The sequence below is a fragment of the Brassica napus genome, chromosome A4 (genome assembly GCF_020379485.1).
Source record: "Brassica napus cultivar Da-Ae chromosome A4, Da-Ae, whole genome shotgun sequence".
NCBI classification, from domain to species: Eukaryota; Viridiplantae; Streptophyta; class Magnoliopsida; order Brassicales; family Brassicaceae; genus Brassica; species Brassica napus.
The window spans coordinates 2047919-2068112 of record NC_063437.1 but is presented as its reverse complement, the minus strand read 5'-3'; the positions used below and the strand labels follow the sequence as shown (position 1 = coordinate 2068112).

Below are 20194 nucleotides of genomic sequence, written 5' to 3'. Positions count from 1 at the left end.
GAAGAGGTTTATCTTTTTAGATACATAAATAGAGAGGTGCATAGAAAGCCAGGTGCATAGAAAGCTATTCTTAGAGAGGTGCATAGAAAGAGAGTTCATACATCGACATTATATAGAGAGTTTAGAAAATGAGATAAGAGCATCCGTGATACAAGTTCAGAACATATTACATATTATGTGTACCCAGAAACAAAATGGTACACTTTCCCGTGACTAAAGTCAAACTACCCGTGAAACAAACAGCCAGCAAACATCCAACACCCGTGAGCTCCAACACCCGTGACCTCCAAACCGTCACCTGCACTCCCTGTCCTGCAAAAGAAAAGCAAACAGATTCAAGCAAGTACACTAAAAGATATTCAATAAAGCTTAACATGTTAACAAGCCCAATTATTCAATCAAGTAAAGAAAAGAGATTAAAGATATAGAACATATTCACAACCTAAGCCAATCAACCTAAACAGAATCTAGACCTCTAATATTCAAGCAAATTCAAGGCACTCACCAAATCATATCATTTCCGAGATTAGTTTTTTCTTAAGACACACTTCTGCATCAGAAAGTGTGTCTTCATTCTTGCCAAGGAGACGCTCAAGTATTTTCTGTTTGGAAATGCTATTTTTCATAGCTAGCATACTCTGAACTTGATCATAAGCGTGTTCATTCCCGTGCTTCTTGCGTTTCGCCGCTTTAACACCCGGAGGCCTAACCTCCGCATCGTCAGCCACCACCTCCGGACATGCTTCCTTCCGTTTCTCCTTCCCACCATCTTTGGAGCAGGAGAAAGATCGCCATTTCTGATCAAACCTGAGCTCCCTCCAGCAATGCTCAAGTACGAACTTGGCACCATAGTCATTTAAGAAGATGTCATGGGCAGCCTTCATGACATCATTCTCATTTTGGCCACTGGCTTGCTCCTTCAAAGCCGCTTCGTGGCATCCCACAAACTTGCACACCTGCTCATTTACCCTTCCCCACCTCTGCTTACATTGACTCCATTCTCTAGGAACGGCGCCAATGAGCTGAGGGCTTGAGTTGAAGTACTCTTCAATTCTCTTCCAAAACGCTCCTGCCTTCTGCTCATTACTGACTATCGGATCTTTGCTCGTGTTCAACCAAGCGCTGATGAGCACGAGGTCTTCTTTGCGTACCCACTTTCTCCTTTCCACTGGTTTCACTATCCCGGGAGAGATAGCAGCTGCCTCAGCAGAGTCAACGTCTATTGGTAGACTCCTCTGCGAAGCTAAAAGGTTAACAAACCCGGGAGGATTAAAGGAGAAAGGGTCCATTGTGGTTTAGGTTGGGTTTGTTGTTTATATGTTTCTGTGTTTGGAGTGGCGGATTTGCTATGTTTATAAACTAACGTGTGAACAATTAAACAAACTCTACCTACCAAACATTCATTACAAAAGCCATTAGAAGTTGTTACAAGCAGTAACTACACATCAAATCACTCACCAAAATTAACTACAGCTTAGTACTATCGAACATTCATAACAGCAACCAACAACCAGAATATAATTAATGATACCTACTTTTAAGTTCTACTTAGACATCTAGTTATCGTTGTAGTTTAAGGTTTGGTTACGTGTTAATATATTTGTGTGTTCAAGTTGGTTTTTTCCACGGTTAAACAAATGAGCTTCGTTTTTTAAAATTCTACTTCTAGTTCTACTTTTAAATATACATTAACAATTTCGAACAGACATAAAGCAATCAAGTTTTTCAAACAAGCAATTGCAAACAACCTCTACAGTTATGTCGACTCTTACCTTTGCTTTTCATTCGAAGCAAACCTTCTCCAGGTCAGCCACCTGTCCAGAGAGGATTTGTACCTGTTCCTGGACATGGAAACATAAAAAAAATAGTGTTAGTCACGCTTAAAGAAGTACATAACTAAAATCAAACATGTAAGAGGAATGAAACAGCAAAGAAAGTTCACTAACCTCCAGAGTCTCAATCTGTTTAGTGACTTTCCACATCCCCCTCATGACGTCTTCAGCCTCCACCACCCGCTTAGTCAACCTCTCGATCTCCTCCTGCACACCTATCACCCAAGGCTGACGATAATGGAACCCATCAGCCTTGGTTACAACATTAAAAAATATCAGATACTTGTACTTGATGAAACCCATAAACGATAATCAAACCGGAAAAAAGATAACCTCGTGGTGTATGCAGGTGAAGAACCGCTTCCCCGGATTTGTGTCGTACTCGTCCTTCCGTCTAACCTCATCAATAATTCTCCCACCACATGGACACTTTCTTGGAATCCCGTACTCTGAATCGGCCACGAACCCTAACATGTTGTTGTTATCGATTTGCCTCTTTGAATTTCTTTTCTCTTCACCCGGATCCATCTGTGCCACAAATCGATAGTATTAGCACATAATAATGATGGAATATGATTAAACGAACTCTCAATCGAACTCCCTTATCGATTAAGAACCCTAAGAAAAAAAACCCCAAATCGATTTTGAATCACACAATTCGCAATTCGAAAAAACCCCCAAATCAACTCTAATCCATATTTAATCAACTATATATTCACCTTACAGCGTCGAGAACAGAGACCGTCGTCGATTTGATGGCCAAAAGCTACGGAATTCGCCGTCGCACCGAAGATCGCCGCAGGGATGAAACCCTAGCTTTTTTGAGAGAGGAAAGAAATGAATGGAATCACACGAGATCCCGTCTTTCCACAACGTCAACGCGGAAACGACCAGCCAATCCGTGCGTGACGCGTGGCTTGACCTCGCGTCTTACGGGTTCATAACTAAGGCCCGGTTCAGCGATAAATACCCATTTTACATTTTTTTTTAATTGCGCGGGCCTAAGATCCCGAGCCCATGACCCCCTCTTAAACCGCTGATGCGGATGGTCTAACACCGTGATTAAACTCTAAGCAGTACGGACATCAACACTAAAAGTATTTCTAGAATAGTTTCTCGCTATTACTATATAAACATTTTAGGCAATTTTATTATCTGATTTAACTTTGATGTCAAAAAATGAACTCGTCAAAGAATGGTAAAGGGCATTGTGATCTCTCTAAGATAAGTAAGAGTTTCTCAGAAGAAAAATGATTTTTCATTTTTACCCTCTTTCTCATATTTTTTCTTTCTTTAAAATAACTTTTTTGTTAAGAAATTCACTTTCTTTATATGGATGCTCTGATATCTATCTATTTAAAATATAGTAGTCGGTCAAATATTTTAAATTTATCATTTTATCAAAAAAAAAAAACAGAAATAAACTTAAGGAAAATTCAGAAAGATATGATTATTCAAAATAGAAAAAAAAACTTATATAATATACTTATACAAATCCTCTCGCGCATATCAAATTCCATATGCAATATGATACACACCCAAGAGCAGACAAAGTATGATATCTTTTTGACAACCTACACGTATGGTTAGTCGGAATACTGTAATTTCGTAGCTACTATAGTATTTTGAGAAGTAATCATGCAAAATAATTAAAGCTTGGAAAGGGAAAGGCCTGGTGCTCCATCTTGTTCCACATGATCACATCACCGGACCCTCGGACATCTTTTACCGACACGAATCACATTAAAGTAAGAATAAATCTTTCTCCACTACAAGTTTACAATTAGACGAATGGCCATTTCCATTGTTAATTACAATTTGTTTAATTTTTGATATATATTAATCCTTCTATATTAGAAAGATATTTTTTTCAGAACAGGTCTTATTTTATACATTTTTATTAGTTAATAATGATAAGTTACGAACTTCAAAAATATTAACTATACTTATTAAATATATTAATTTGCAATTATTTAAAATTAATACTTACATAAATAGTATATGTGTTATTAAAATTTATTCTATTTTAAATATGTGGAAAATAAATTAAGCATACATCTTTTAAAAATAGATAAGAGCTGAATAAGTCCACATCTTATGAAAAAGATTAATAACTAATTATTTTGAATGTATTGTTTTCTGCCACTGATTAAATAATGTTTAAAAAAAAATTCAAGATAGGCTTTAACATTTAAAAGAATTTTTTTGTTAACTTTTGGTACATTAAATTTAAAAAGTGGCAAGAGTATAAGTTACATTTTGAACTTGAGTACTAATTCACATTTAGCAGGATAATCAAACCAAACTTCAGATCAGAAGCCAGTTCAAGTAGAGTAGACGTAGTGCTTAGGATGTTAGCAAAAAGAAAAAATCAACCTAGAACCCTAACTAGATGTACTCATGTACATCATAAATGGTTGAGAAAAAAAAGATGTACATCATAAATGATCGTAAATCGTTATATGAAATTTTTTAAAAACAAATTAATAATTAGAATATTATTTAACGAATATATAAATTAAATCATGTAAAGTCAAATCAAATAAACCAACTCGGGCCTCGTGAGAACTAGCGATTCTTATCAAGACGAGCAACTCTTGGGCATCATGTTCCCCTTGTCGTCGAGTACTTTGTCAAAATTTCTAGAAGACATAGTCACGCCGAACACAACACAATTTTCGTTTTATGTCAAAAATTATAAAATCTCACAAAACTACATTAAACTACTCAACTAAACCAACAAATCAAAGTCCACTCACACAACAACAAGAAGGTACAAAGGAAGATGCATGTCTTCTAACAAGTTAGAAAAAAGAAGATCATACCACCAAATTATTACTTTTTGTTTGCATTTGCTAACTCATTTGAGACCGTAAACAGAATTATCAAGCACCCAAACGGCCGGCCAATACACAGACCCAAACCATAAGTTGCCATCTTCTCTCTCGTAAGCTTCACTAACATACTTCATCGTCTTCCCTTCACTGTCCTCAAGTGTCTCAAGAATCTCTCCTGTCTCTCCAGAGAGTTTCACAACAATTCCATGAGGTTTTCCTCCATTAATGAGATGAACCACAGTCTCCACCTTCAGCGTCTTGATGAAAAACTTTCCGACCAAAGAGTGACTCAGAAACACACGAGTGAACAAACTGTCCTTGGAGTGCAACGCGACCCAAAAATCTCCCGTAGGCGTGCGTCTGATATTGTCCATAGGACCCGGGATCTTTGCAAAAACCTCGTTGGTCCCGGCTTTAGGACCCTTGACCCATATTCTGTGGATAGTATTTGTACCACTTTCGCAGGTGAGTACAAACGACCCGTCCTTGCTTAGAGCTAAACCATTAGGTAAATGAAGTTTGTCCATTACAACTGTGGCCTCTTTCTTCTTCATATCGTATCTAATTACTCTTCCCGTCTTCTCCCCGGACATATACACGTAGAACACTTGCCTGTCCAACAAAACAGCATAACAAAACACATACACAAGTTGGTTACATGTATATATGTTTTCTTTGACGATAACATTTTAGATTTATTAGCTATGTCACATTCTATTAATCTATTCTATAGCTTATTTATCATTCATTTTATTTATGTTTTCATTTTTCACGTTTTGCGAATGTTACCAACCCGATAAAAAAATATTAAGACCGTGAATCTCTTTAAATTAACGAAGGTGTATTTTAATTACTCGAAGTGGTATTTATCGCTGCTATCATTGAAGTAGAAGACGTCTTCCTCTTGGTCTATATCCATTTGGTTCGCAAACATGACTTTGCGACCTTCGGCTTCATCAACAACTAACTCGGCCAAGCCTCCCTCTGGTCCGACCTTCATGACCCCAAAGTAACCATCACAGAAGTACAAATCTCCTGTTTTCTTATGGAAGCTAAGTCCCAATGGTCTCCCACAACTTGGAACTACTTTATGCCTCGAACAGTTATCTCTTCACTCAACAAAAAAAGGGGAGGAGGTCAGATTCATTAGCAAGGTTAATGAAAATTAATGTTCTAATAAATCGGTCATAAATAAGTTAGTCTTAAAGCGAAACGATTTTTTCAAAATCGGTTTAGACAGCCTATAAGCGTCCACCTATACACTAATCCCCTATAAAACTTTAATTACTAAATGATTTTTTGAACATTGATCAAAATCTATTAAACGACTAAACATAGAACAATGAAAACATAGGAAGGTTGGCATTGAACCTGTGAGGAGAAGAGTGGGCGAACTCAACCCAGCCTAGCTCTTCACCGCGCCATTTGAGGATGCGACCGTCAGTGACGCCAACGTAAGGGCCTTCACCTTGTGAATCAAATTCTAAGCTCTCTGGTCCATCACCAGGGAGAGGAATGGTCTTAGCCGCTTGGAGGATGTCCTTCGAGCCCTTTAGGTGGTCCGGCGCGATGATTGATGGCCAGAAGAAATAGCAAACGATGGCTAAGACAACCGGAAAGGCAGCAACCTGCTTCAGAACTCTCTGGCTAATCGGCATCTCTATGTCTCTTAATTAGGAGAAGTTGTTATGTGAATGATGATACTGCACTTGATTACTCTGTTAAATAGATAAAACAGATATTATTTTTTCAAGTGTTTGGGACACAACACACGTTACACACGTTGCACATATACATATCAGTATTCTCTCTAACCAAAAAAGCTTATATGTATCAATCAGTGTTCTACCTTTTGTCTTTACGTGCCAAGTGTCTTTTGTACTGTTTCTTGTTCTGTACAAAACTTTCTTGATCTTTGACCCTACAATCTTTTCTAGGCCACTAGTCTCGATAATGCTAAACTACTCAGAACACGGGACCAGTGACTCATTTTTGTTACTGTCCAAATAGGAAACACTACCGACACTAACTTTTAATAAAAACAGAGTTAACCTGCACAGCACAACAATGTCACATAGGCATCGTAAGACAACGTGTTTCACATGTATTAAAATTGTAACGACGGAAATACAATTAAGTTTGGACAATGTAGAAAGTTCAAATCATAAACACCAAAAAAAGGCATAAGAACAGAACCAATCCAAAGCTTTACCATCTTTCTCAACTCAATCTCTTTCCTTCTTTATCCTCAAAGACCTCTAAAACTTCTCCTGATTCACTCAGCTTCAAAGCTGTTGCATGAGGTCTTCCTCCACTGATTGGAAGTCTCAGCACCGAATCTCTGAACCAAGTCTTGAGTGAGTGAGAGTTTCGCGAAAAGGCATTTCTTAAGCGACCCAGAATTCTCCATTTGAGTTTCTTCTGATGTTGTCTGGGAAACCCGGAAGCGGAGCAAACACTGCTTGGGCTCCTGCGTTTGGACCAGGGAGCCAAAGCCTAAGGATCTTGCAAGTGGTTGTTTCCGCTACCGGTCTTTACTTAGTGCCACGCCGTTGGCAAATGCAATGCCTTGAAGTAAAACCGTCACTTCTTTACTTGATTAACCTTCCTGTCTTGTCCACGTCCAAAACAGCAGCCAAGAATTGCCTTGTTTCTAGTGCTTGTACCTGTGAAGTATATCACGTCTTCATGCTCATCAATGTCCCATTAGTGAAAAGAAACGGTTTCTCCTCAGCTTCTGTAACCAAGGGTTTGGCTAAACCACCCGCAGGTCCACAACAAGAAGGCCAAAATAGGCATCCGCTATGTAAAGATCACTGGTTTTTTTATCGAAACGCAAACCTAATGGCCTTCCACACACATGCTCCAACTCTGGCGCAGAAGGACGAACGCACATCTGCCTAAACCATATTCACCAAAATGGTAAAACATTTGTAAAACAAAAGAATGAAATATAGAAATCCCTTATATATTAATTGAGGAACATTTGAAAAAATGTAACCTCAATTTTGTATTAATTAAAAGAGGCCCCAATGCATAGGTGGCACTCAATTAGGTAGTCAATTACATTTAATTGAAAAATAAGTATGTCCACATTCGATTTTTATATGTTGTTAGATATATAAGTTGGTCAAACTATATGATATAATGATATGATATGATATTTTCTTTCCTTAAATAAAACCTACGGAATTACCATAAATGACTAATATATATATGACAATTAATGAGTTTAATAATAAAGATTTGATAACAATGTATATCTCCTCCATCATTTTTTGTTTAATTTTATATTATTAAAATAAATTAAACAATCAAATTAGCTATAAAAATAAAATTTAGATTTTTTCGTATATGTTATATTTTGAATTTTTAAAAACGACAATAAATGACTAAAACTATTAAAATTATTATGTTAAAAATTAATGATCAATGGTTTAACATTTTTATTATAAGAAGATACACATGATTTTAAAACCATATGAGTAAAAAATATCATTTAATAATAAAATAAATATATATATATATATATATATATTAAACACTATATACCATAAGATTACATAAATATTTTAATATTAAAACTTTCAATGAATTTTCAAAAACATTTATAAATTATAAACTTATTAAAGATTTCAGATTGAAAATTTTGTTATCGATGATTTAAATATTTTTTTATAAAACGATATGAACGATCATAGAACCGTATGATTATAAATTCATATTTAATAAATAACTATACAAAATATACTATTCCTAGAAAAATAGGTTGGTCCATCTTAACTTATATTACACTTTTTATTAAACTAACTATCGAATTGATAAATAACGTACCAAAAAATGTTTTGCACTTTCCTTAAATAAAAGCTACGAAATTACCTAATATGATTAACGTATATGTAAAAATTAATTATAATGAATAATAAATATTTGATAACAATTTTTGTATCTTAGTTCTTTTTTTAATTTTATATTATTAAAATATATTTAAAAATCACATTATATATATAATAAAAACATTTATAATTTTTCTTATATGTTATATTTTAAATTTTTCAAAACGTCTATAAATTATTAAAAATTTGAAGATCCCCACTCTGAAAATTTTGTGATCAATAGATTATTTTTTTTGTCATAATAAGTTACAAATGATCATAAAATTGTATTAATATGAACTTTTATTTAATATTATAAGAAGATACACATTATTTTAAAACCATATGAGTAAAAAATATCATTTAATAATAAAACATATATATTTATATATATATATAGATTATACTATACACCATAAGATTACATAAATATTTTAATATTAAAACTTTCAATGAATTTTCAAAAACATTTATAAATTATAAACTTATTAAAGATTTCACATTGAAAATTTTGTTATCGATGATTTAAATATTCAGTTATAAAATGATATGAATGATCATAGAACTGTATGATTATAAATTCTCATTTAATAAATGACTATATAAAATATACTATTCTTAGAAAAATAGGTTGGTCCATCTTGACTTACATTATATTTTTTATTAAACTAACTATCGAATTGATAAATAATCTACCAAAATTTTTTTTGCACTTTCCTTAATTAGAAGCTACGAAATTACCTAATATGATTAACGTATATATGAAATTAATTATTATGAATAATAAATATTTGATAACAATTTTGGTATCTTAGTTCTTTTTTTTCAATTTTATATTATTGAAAGATATTAAAAATCACATTAAATATATAATAAAAACATTTATATTTTTTCTTATATGTTATATTTGAATTTTTCAAAACGTCTATATATTATTATAAATTTGAATATTCCCACTCTGATTTTGTGATCAATAGATTATTTTTTTGTTATAATAAGTTACAAATGATCATAAAATATAACGCATATGAATTTTTATTTAATAAATATTCAAACTAAATAATATATATATATATATATAAACACTAATGATTTAAAGCAATAAGATTGGTTGATCAATTTAGTCGTCCAGTTGAAATCTTTCAAAAGTATGTGAAAGACTAAAGTCAAAGTAAATATGGATTTAGAATAGTAGTTATATTTTACTAACCAAATACCGAAAAAACCCGAACCGAACCGAAACCAACCCGATATTCGGATTGAACACCCGTAATCCAAATGAAGCCAAACTATTGTTTCATTCTCCAAAATATAATAAAAATAATAACTTAATCCCGCGCAAGGCGCGGGTCTTATCCTAGTTTTATATAATAGGGAAAATAAACTAAACCCAAATCAGAATTGGTATCCGACCGAAGATGTAAAAAATACCCGAATCTGTCTATCTATCTATACTAATAAAAGAGACTTTTTGAGGCTCCATGGAGCATTCATATCATCGAAAAATATTTTTTCCGAAAGATCACATGTGGCGTTATTACTAATTTATAAAAAATAAAAGGGGAATTGTCACTAATACCACTTTCCTAATACCACTTTTCAACTTTACACTTTTCAAATTTACCATTAAAATTTTAATGACTAAAGTACCATTATACCCCTCATTTCATTAATTTAACCTAGATCTATTCTTCTCCAAATGTCTGTCACGAGATGAAAATGAGATCAAATTGAGACGAGCTCCAACGAGATCTCCGGCAAACTCGGCGATCTCCGGCAAACTCGGCGAGCTCCGGCAAATTCGGCGATCTCCGGCGAACTTGGCGATCTCCGGCGAACTCGACGATCTCCGACGAACTCGACCGGATTGGGAGAGCGTGGCGGCGAGTGGACATCCCGCCGTTCCTCCGCCGGCATTATGTAGTCGTAGTAATCCTCCGATGCTAAATCGGTCACGTTCGTCACGAATCGCATGCCGAGAAGTTCTCCGGCAAAGCTGACAGACTCGACAAGCTAAGACGAACGAGACGATCTCTCTCCCAACGCCTAAGAAACACTAACAAAGGTAAGATGATAGTATATGGTGATTTTTGCCTCTTTCTGTAATTTTAGCTTGATTTATCAAAATCGATATGTTTCTAAGAAAGAAGACGAAGTTTTTCAAGTGAAGTTTTCAGATCTCAAATTTATAAGATCTTATAAATTGGGTCTTTTCAAATCTTACTGTTGATCTGTTAGCAATCAAAAGACACAAAGCTTAACGTAAGAGTACAATTATTGATTTGGTTGATTTATTGTCATAGTTTTCAGATTTATATAATTATTTAATTCATGAGAAGGTACTAACCTAAGAGTATAATTATTCTATGATTACTTCTTCTCTTGGTTGATTTGGTGATGTTGCAGAGAATTACAAATGTGTGTTGTCAGCTTTTGGATTTAAAGGATGTTGTGGAGAATATGTGTGGTGATATGCATATCTAAGTATCTCACTTCTTTAAGGTAATACAATGCTACTATTTGTAGTTTGACTAGCAATGTTTTAGTATGTGCAGTATATGAGGTGGAACGTTGGTGTTTTGGTAGTGTAACGTTCTATTTATACTTTGTGAGTTTATTTTTTATGTCTTGTTTTGTGTATAATATTATCTACAGAAGCAGTGGAGATGAATGAAGAGTTTGTTGAGTTACGAAAGCATACTATTTTTGAATCTTATTTTTGGAAGTGAATGCTGATGCGTAGAAATAATATGTGACTGGCTTTTGTTCAGATTTTGAAAATTTACGAGGTTGGTGAGCTGTTTGAAGAGGCAAGAGAGACTCTGAAGAAGAATGTGGTTTGTGCTATCAAAGAATTACGTATTTATAACGCTTTATAAAAATTGCAGAGTTGGCTTCTTAGTACATTCTTCTCTCTCATCTTATTTAGACATCTCTTATACTAAAACAATTGTATCTCTCTTTTAGTAGTTGCATAGTTGAAGATATTAGTTGGACATGTAAGTGAGTTTGGTTTCAATTGTTTCTTTTATAGAAGAGTGAGATATGGAGAAGCCTTGATGTTCTCAGACTATGTTAAAGCAATATACCCCTTGTTGAAGGACGTGGCTCTTTCACCAGATATGTCTTTTTTGTGTTGATTGTCTTTTGGAGGGATTTTAGAAAAATTACCTTATAAGCCATTGTAAATAAATTTATAAACGCTTATAAATCGCTTTGAGTTTCTTACACTCATTCTGCCTAGCATTCCTCACAAGACTTCTCAAGTTCAAACATTTATGTGTTTTGTATAGACATATACAATCAACTCTTGTTTAAAAACTTCTTAATAAAAACTTATAAATCGTCGAGTTGTACTTTTAACAATAGACTTATAAATAGCTTATATGTTCTTGTAAATAGTTTAATACACCCTTTTAAATAGTTTTATAAACCTGTATAAATAGTTATATACTTTTGTAAAGAGATGACGATACGTGGCAGATTGTGAGGCACATGAGGACAGCAAGCAAGACTCCACCGCTTCAGAAATTTTACATACTTTTATAAATTATTTTATAATCCTTTATTATGGTGTATAAACTTTATAATTATTTTTATAAACCCTTATAAAATATTTACATACTCTTGTAAACCCTTATATATTATTATACACACCATTATAAATTGTTTTATAAGGCTTTCATAAAGTTTTTATAAACCCTTATTAATAGTATACATACCTCTTATAAATTATTTATAAACTTTCATAACTTTCTTATAAACATTTATAAATGATTTATAGATCTTATAACTTGTTTTATATGTTTTTATTAATGGTTTATATACTCTTACAAATAATTTTACATACCCTTATAAGGCTTTGTAAAGAGATGATGATACGTGACAGATTCTAAGGCACATGTGGACAGCAAGCACGGTTCCACCGCTTTAGAAATTTTACATATCCTTATAAATTGTTTTATTATAATCCTTTATAATGGTGTATAAACTTTATAAATTATTTTTATAAACCCGTATACATTATTATACAAACCATTATAAATTATTTTATAAGGCTTTCTAAATGGTTATAGACTCTTTTAGTTGATTTATAAACCTATACAACTCTTATAATACCCCTTATAAATTGAATATAATCTTTCATAAAGTTTTTATAAACTCTTATTAATAGTATACATACCCCTTATAAATTATTTATAAACTTTCATAACTTTCTTATAAACATTTATAAATGGTTTATAGATTTTATAACTTGTTTTATATGCATTTATTAATAGTTTATAAACTCTTACAAATAATTTTACATATCTTTATAAGGATTTGTAAGGAGATGATGATACGTGGCAGATTCTGAGGTACATGTGGACAGCAATCAAGACTCCACCGCTTCAGAAATTTTAAATTCCCTTATAAATCATTTTATAATGGTGTATAAACTTAATAAATTATTTTTATAAACCCGTATACATTATTTACATACCCTTATAAATTATTATACAAACCATTATAAATTGTTTTATAAGGCTTTCTAAATGGTTTTAGACTCTTTTAGTTGATTTATAAACCTATACAACTCTTATAATACCTCTTATAAATTGAATATAATCTTTCATACAGCTTTTATAAACTCTTATTAATAGTATACATACCCCTTATAAATTATTTATAAACTTTCATAACTTTCTTACAAACATTTATAAATGGTTTATAGATTTTATAACTTGTTTTATATGCATTTATTAATAGTTTATAAACTCTTACAAATAATTTTACATATCCTTATAAGGCTTTGTAAAGAGATGATGATACATGGCAGATTCTGAGGTACATGTGGACAGCAATCAAGACTCCACCGCTTCAGAAATTTTAAATTCCCATATAAATCATTTTATAATATTTATAATGGTGTATAAACTTAATAAATTATTTTTATAAACCCATATACATTATTTACGTACCCTTATAAACCCTTATAAATTATTATACAAACCATTATAAATTGTTTATAAGGCTTTCTAAATTGTTATAGACTCTTTTAGTTGATTTATAAACCTATGGAACTCATATAATACCCTTATAAATTGAATGTATGCTTTCATAACGTTTTTTATAAACTTTTATAAATTATTTACATTCATCAATAATCATAGATCTAACCCCATTGGTTGATATGAGAAAGTGAACCATAGATCTACCCCCATTCATCAATAATCTTATTTGCATAAGGTTCTCCTGAAAATTGAATGTTATTCTTTCTAGCTAGTTCTACAACACTTCCGCAAGGTGTGAATTCTCAATTTCACTAAATTCCTCCTTACCTAAAATACAAAAAATCATTTTCAACATAATTCATATTTGAACGTTGGATGATCAGTTTTGGCTTGTCTGGTAGCTCTGTTGAAGTATCACAATACCTCGTAGTTAACTTCAAACTTGTGCAGAATTTATAAACCTTATAAATTATTTAACAAACTTTATAAACTGTCTTATAAGCCTTTCTAAATTGTCTTTTAGTTGATTGAGTTACTTAACACATCATTTTCTGCAGCTGAGGTGGAGCCTTCACTTGCGTTATATCATACTTTTTATCGCTGCTAAAATAAACAGACTCTGCAATCTAAGACACAAGAAGAAACTAAAAAATGTCAATGGTTGGTCAATAAGACTTTAGAAAAAAAAAAAGAGACAATGATGAATTTGATGATTAACATTGTAGATCAAAGAAAATGTGTGATGGCAGAGTTGTGGCTCTCATATAAGCTTGAACACATGCTTCTTTTATGAGTGTCGGGAACTGAACATGTCAATTACATTACTAAATAACTTCGATTTATAAAGAGTTATAAATTTTCAAAAACTCAATGTTCAGTATTAGAAATCTTTCTCTTAGATCAGACTATTAATAGATAACTCTTTCTCTTAGATCAAAACAACAAAATCCGAAAAAATACTTACAGGTTGTGATTCTTGCTGAGGATTCAACATTTGAAGTTTTGAGTCTCGATCTCGATTGCTTCGTGGATCTGGACGAAGACGACGAATCTGGACGAAGACGTCGGTTCAGGACAGAGACGGTGGATCTGGAGGACAGAGACGGCGAATCTGAACGGAGACGGCGGATCTGAACGGAAAACAGCAGATCTGAACAGAGACGATAGACGGAGATTCACGAGAGAGAGAGAAATGAGTTGAAGATAAGTTAAGGGCAATATTTTCTTTTACACATTAATGAATGTGGTATTTTTGAAAATGCCTTTTGATTGATGGTAAAGTTGAAAAGTGATATCATAAAAAGTGTATAAGTAAAATTCCCCCAATATAAATATAAATATACATATAAAGAAAAATAAATAATAAGTAAATATACAATATAAAAATAAAAATATTACACTAAACAATAATAAGTAAATATACAATATAAAGAAAAATAAATAATAAGTAAATATATAATATAAGAAATAGAAATAGTACATTACACATCTATCATAACAAAAGTAAATATACATATAAGAAATATAAATATTAGATTAAACAATAACAAGTAAATAATATAAGAAATAGAAATATTACATTAAACATCTATCATAATATTATAGTTAAATAAATAATAAGTAAATATACAATAAAAAATATTACATTAAATATCTATTATAATATTAGAATAATCAAATATAAAATATAAGAAAAATAAATAATAAATAAATACACAATATAAATACAAAAATACATTAAACATCTATCTGAAAAATATGTAATAAAATAAATAATAAGTAAATATATAATAAAAGAAACATAAATATTAAACTTTAATATAGAAGCAAAGCAATTAGATAAGTAAATATACAATATAAAATAAATATACAATATAAAAAATTGGAAAACTACATTAAACATGTATCTGAAAAATTGCATAGTTTTACATTTTTATAATTTTGAAATATTTTTATAAGTAAATATACAATATATTAAAAACAAGCATACAATATAAGAGATATATATTACATTAAATATCTACAATAATATTATCATTTGACATAAAAGCAAGAAAAATATAATAATTAAATATACAATATAAGAAAGAATAAACAATTGAAAAAATAAAATTAAGAATTGAAAAAAAACTAAATTAAACATCTCTATGAAAAATTTATAGTAAAATAAATAATAAGTAAATATACAATATAAGAAATTGAAATATTATAGTAAGCATCTATCGTAATATTAATATAAGTAAATATACAATAAAAAAAATATACACAATAAGTAAATATACAATATCAGAACTGAAAAATCAAACTAGACATCTATCTCAAAAATGTATAGTAAAATAAATAATAAGTAAATATAGAGTATAAAAAATAAACATATTACATTAAACATCTATCATAATATTAGAATATAAATAAATAACAAGTAAATATACAATATAAGAAATATAAAAACAATATTAAACATCTGAAAAATGTACAGTAAAATAAATAATAAGTAAATATACAATATGAGAAAAATAAATATTACATTAAACATCAATAAATAACATTACCATTTGATATAAAAGCAAAAAAAAATAGAATACGTAAATATACAATATCAGAAAAAATAAAAAATAAATAAATATATATAATATAAGAAATGGAAAAACTACATTAAGCATCTATCTAAAAATGTATTGTTTTATATTTTTATTATTTACAAATATTTTATAAGTAACTATGTATACAATATAGGAATAAATAAATAATAAGTAAGTATACAATATAACATATAGAAATGTTACATATTATAATAAGTAAATATAAAATATAAGAAAAAATAAATAATAAGTAAATATAATATATAAGAAACAAAATATTATATTAAATATATATCGTAATATTATCATTGATATAAATGCAAGAAATTTAGAATAAGTAAATATATAAAATAAGAAAAGATAATGAGTAAGTAAATATAAAATATAAAAAAAAATTAAAACTAAATTCAACATCTATCTGAAAAATGTGTAGTTAGATGGAAAAATGTATTGTTAAATAAATAATAAGCAAATATAAAATATAAGAAATATAAATATAACGTTAAACATTTATCGTAATATTATCATTTGATATAAAAGCAAGAAAATTAGAATAAATAAATATCAGAATTTTCAAAATAAAAAGGAGCTATTTTGGTCATTTCTTTATTAAATGTTATTTTTGTGACAAAAACTTAAAATGATCTATTTGAGAGAATTGCCCTATAATATTAGAAAAATTAGACAACAAGTAAATATACAATATAAGAAATGGAAAATTATATCAAACATCTTGTTTTTTCTAAGGAAATATGTATTAACACAAATATACAATTCAGAATTTTGTTATTGTTTAGAATATAACGTCCAAAAAATAGCTATATAGTTAATATTAAAAAAATTATATTGGCCCGTGTATAGCGCGGGTTAACGCCTAGTACATATAGAGTGGTTTTAAACATATTCGAATTCGAAGTATTTTTAAACGAACTTGATAACCCGAAAAAACATGAATAACCTAATCTGCGACAGTATATCACCAATGTTACCTGTTGACTTGCACACAAAGCTATGAAACGATTAAATATCTGGTTACAAATATCTGGTTAAAAATACATATTGACTCCGAACTAAATAAATCATAAATTACTAATAGGAATGAAAATGAGCTAATTATACAAATATCTTCAAAATTCATGATATTTACTATGTGCCCGTCCCTAATGTTTAGGTTCAAGATAATGATACAAGAAACCTCTAAGGCTACCACCACAAGACATGATAAAAGCTCACTGAATCATGAAGCTAAGTTAACAACGCTAAAATCTCGATCGAGATGGTTGATATACCTGTAACTGCAGTGTACGCAAAGTCTGTCCATCCAAGCGATTCACCTCGCTATTTCAGGATCCGACCATCGGAGACACCGACGTACAGACCTTCCCCAGCTGGATCGAAAGCTACTCTCCGAACCAGTGTCTCCAGTGAAGTTAACCACATTCACGGACAGGAAAACGTCAAGCGAACGGGGGATTTCAGGCAGTGTGAAGATGCCATAACTGCATTGGCTACTCGAGACGAGAATTGCGATGATCGTTATGATCACTGTTGTGAAACACAACGGTGAGCATCGTCATTGTGGTGGTTAGTGGGATTTGGATACTGCACTCAGAGTCATATTTAAGAACATAGATTTGATACATTTAAATGGGGTCTTATTTTGTGGGATCCCTATTTTATTTTAAAAATATATACTCATATACATATAGTAATATATTAATATATAAAATGTAATTAGAATAAAAATAGAAAATATATTTTGTGTTATTATTATGATGAATAAATTTAATAATCAATAAATACTATTTCCATAATGTCATTGAATCTAATAACCTAATGTTTGTTAAAAATAACAAATAATTTAAACATTTTTTGAAGATGCAGTCTGCTGAGGTGATCTGTATCAGTTCGTGAAGTACTACAGGAGATAGTACATGTGGGTGTCATGAAGATGGAGCTGAATATGAGTTCAAGTTTTGTGATGTGCGTCAGCTTGCTATGCTTGGAAAAGGAAAGATGATATATGCTTGAAGACATATTGACGTTTTTCATTAAGCAAAAAGGTTTTGCTTGGAGAAGAGGTTTACCTTTACAAGAAAAGGAAATTTTCTTAAATGGAAATGGAAGTTGTCATATGTGTATTTGAAAGACTTGGAGAGCAAGTTGAAGATGTGGAGAGCAAGATCTGGTCTACTATATAAGGAGGGACATGCCTTATGAGAAATCTAGACCTCAGAGAAGCGAGAGAGAGAGGTTTCCTTGGTGTGTGGTATTGCTTAATGTCGAAGAACATTCTAAAGCATTATCTGATGGAGTCCGATGTGGACTTAGTTTGGTGGTGTTTGAGTTGGCGCTTTGTGTTGTGGAGTTAGCCATCATGTATAGCTCTTGTGAGCTTTATGTGTGCTTGGGTGATCAAGCGTTTTGGTGTCACTGGTGTGCGCTGGGTGCTGACGTATTTGGTGAAGTACTTCCGTGGAGGTGGAAGATTGAAGCCTAGACTCCGGGAGAGTTTAGCAAAAGAGGTTTCATTGAAGAGGTCTGTGAAGATTGCAGCTGTAGAAGACAGTGTGTTCTGATGCGTCGGATAGTGATCTATGCATGCGTGCTTGATTCTTAATCTTTGTAGATTGCTACTTAGAAAAGAGTGGTAATCACTAGTGTGTGTGTTATACCATATAGCAATTGTAGGTTGCTTATTGTTCTAAGTCAATGAAATCTGGACAAGGTCCCGGAGATGTAGGAAACGAACCCCGTTAACAAACTTTGTGTGTCATTTACCTTCTGCACTTGTTTTTCGTCGCTTCATCTGCACTAACATTTTGTTTAAAGAAAATCAGTAAAAAAATTATAATATTCTATTGGTTTTGAATGAAGTCATCTTTCTTCAGAACTGGTTTTAAAAGCACCTTCAATGGAGAGTTTTCTTCCAAAAAATTTTAATATACGTATTCATACTATGTATATTAAGAAACTTTGAAAGAGAATCTCCATTGAGAGTGCTATATAACTACATTATCAAATTTTCGCTTTATGAGATATTTAAAGGTTCATAAAAAATAAAGAACCTTCCTCGTAATTATGCTTTAATTCGTGTATTTAATCTTTGTTTTTTACTAATTAGTTCTCTCCCCCAAAATTGAAATGATGAACATGAAGCTACTTGTCTATAAATTTTAGGTAAACTCATTACTTGTAGACTAGTTTCCCCCAACGTAGAATATACAATGTAACAACCAGCCCATTTATGAGAAGTGTCCTGGTGGAGAAGTTATAGACAATTTTCTGTAGTTTGTAGCTAGAGTACTTCACTTATATTCTTCTGTAGTTTTGGGCTTTGATGGTATTTTTATTATGCACTTGAAGAATCTTACTCAGGATTCGAGAATACCCGTGGACTCCTGAATACAGTGCGCTTAAAAACAAAATGATTTAAGAAAGACTAACATTTTTATTTTATATTGCGCCATTAATGTTATTGCCAAGATGTTAAAAATTGACAAATTCACTTTTTAGGTAAAATGTGAAAATTTATACATTCTTAAGTTTTACGATGTTGCAAACAACTTATTTTGTGAAATAAAGAAACAACAACAAAAAATCAACGTAGTTGGTTTAGTTTGTAAAGTGGAATTTTGGAGAGAAAAAAAACTAATAAGTCCAATAGTATTTACGTAAATTCTTTTGTGAACACACTACATAGTAAATAAGTTATTTTCATTTATATAAATGAAAATGAGTAATTTTTGTGAACACACTACATAGTAATTTAGTACTATAGTAAATAAAATTTACAACTGATAGTGTGTTCACCTATATAAAATTTTCATTTATATAATATTTTACTATAGTAAATACAATTTACAATTTTTACTATAGTAAATTTTTACTATAGTAAATTTTTACTATTTTCGTTTAATTACTACATAGTAATTTTTGTGAACACACTACATTTGATATATCACAATTGATGTTTATAAACGGTGAGAGATATGTCACAAAGGGGTTGAAATGAGTTTACTAGCTTTATAATTAAACGAACTTATAGGAACACAATCATCCATACAAACTTTT

At 31.0% G+C, this 20194-nt stretch overlaps 2 protein-coding genes and 1 long non-coding RNA gene across 5 annotated transcripts; 1 reads left to right on the top strand and 2 right to left on the bottom strand.

Moving 5' to 3' along the window:
• Positions 1–53: 53 nt before the first annotated feature.
• On the bottom strand, positions 54–4327 carry LOC111202437 (glutathione S-transferase T3-like). 3 transcript variants are annotated; one of them, XM_048777928.1, is made up of 5 exons: positions 2552–4327; positions 2166–2360; positions 1947–2084; positions 1773–1841; positions 54–312 (listed from the first exon to the last, which is right to left on the bottom strand). In XM_048777928.1, the coding sequence occupies exons 2-4, from the start codon at positions 2358–2360 to the stop codon at positions 1782–1784; spliced, it is 393 nt and encodes a 130-aa protein (XP_048633885.1). In that variant the 5' UTR covers positions 2552–4327; the 3' UTR covers positions 54–312; positions 1773–1781. The 3 variants fall into 3 exon arrangements, with proteins under 3 accessions (XP_048633885.1, XP_048633884.1, XP_048633883.1); XM_048777927.1 differs by lacking the exons at positions 1773–1841; positions 1947–2084; positions 2166–2360; positions 2552–4327 and adding an exon at positions 506–1754 and having other exon boundaries at positions 54–307; XM_048777926.1 differs by lacking the exons at positions 1773–1841; positions 1947–2084; positions 2166–2360; positions 2552–4327 and adding an exon at positions 506–1747.
• Positions 4328–4564: 237 nt separating this feature from the next.
• On the bottom strand, positions 4565–6433 carry LOC111214979 (protein STRICTOSIDINE SYNTHASE-LIKE 8). Its single transcript, XM_022717915.2, has 3 exons — positions 6041–6433; positions 5524–5778; positions 4565–5281 (listed from the first exon to the last, which is right to left on the bottom strand). Exons 1-3 carry the CDS (start codon positions 6325–6327, stop codon positions 4693–4695), a joined length of 1131 nt encoding a protein of 376 aa, XP_022573636.1. The 5' UTR covers positions 6328–6433; the 3' UTR covers positions 4565–4692.
• Positions 6434–9814: 3381 nt separating this feature from the next.
• LOC125608079 lies at positions 9815–11889 on the top strand. Its single transcript, XR_007339155.1, has 2 exons — positions 9815–11046; positions 11316–11889. It is a non-coding gene; the product is annotated as an uncharacterized LOC125608079 (long non-coding RNA).
• The last annotated feature ends 8305 nt before the right edge of the window (positions 11890–20194 follow it).

What these genes read in the sequence shown, in the direction of transcription:
- LOC111214979 (XM_022717915.2), bottom strand. Translation starts at nt 6,327, where the DNA reads ATGCCGATTAGCCAGAGAGTTCTGAAGCAGGTTGCTGCCTTTCCGGTT. An exon ending in GCCCACTCTTCTCCTCACAG is followed by an intron (nt 5,779 to 6,040) that starts GTTCAATGCCAA and finishes TGTTGAGTGAAG; the next exon opens with AGATAACTGTTCGAGGCATA. An exon ending in AGCGATAAATACCACTTCGA is followed by an intron (nt 5,282 to 5,523) that starts GTAATTAAAATA and finishes TTTGTTGGACAG; the next exon opens with GCAAGTGTTCTACGTGTATA.
- LOC111202437 (XM_048777927.1), bottom strand. Translation starts at nt 1,289, where the DNA reads ATGGACCCTTTCTCCTTTAATCCTCCCGGGTTTGTTAACCTTTTAGCT.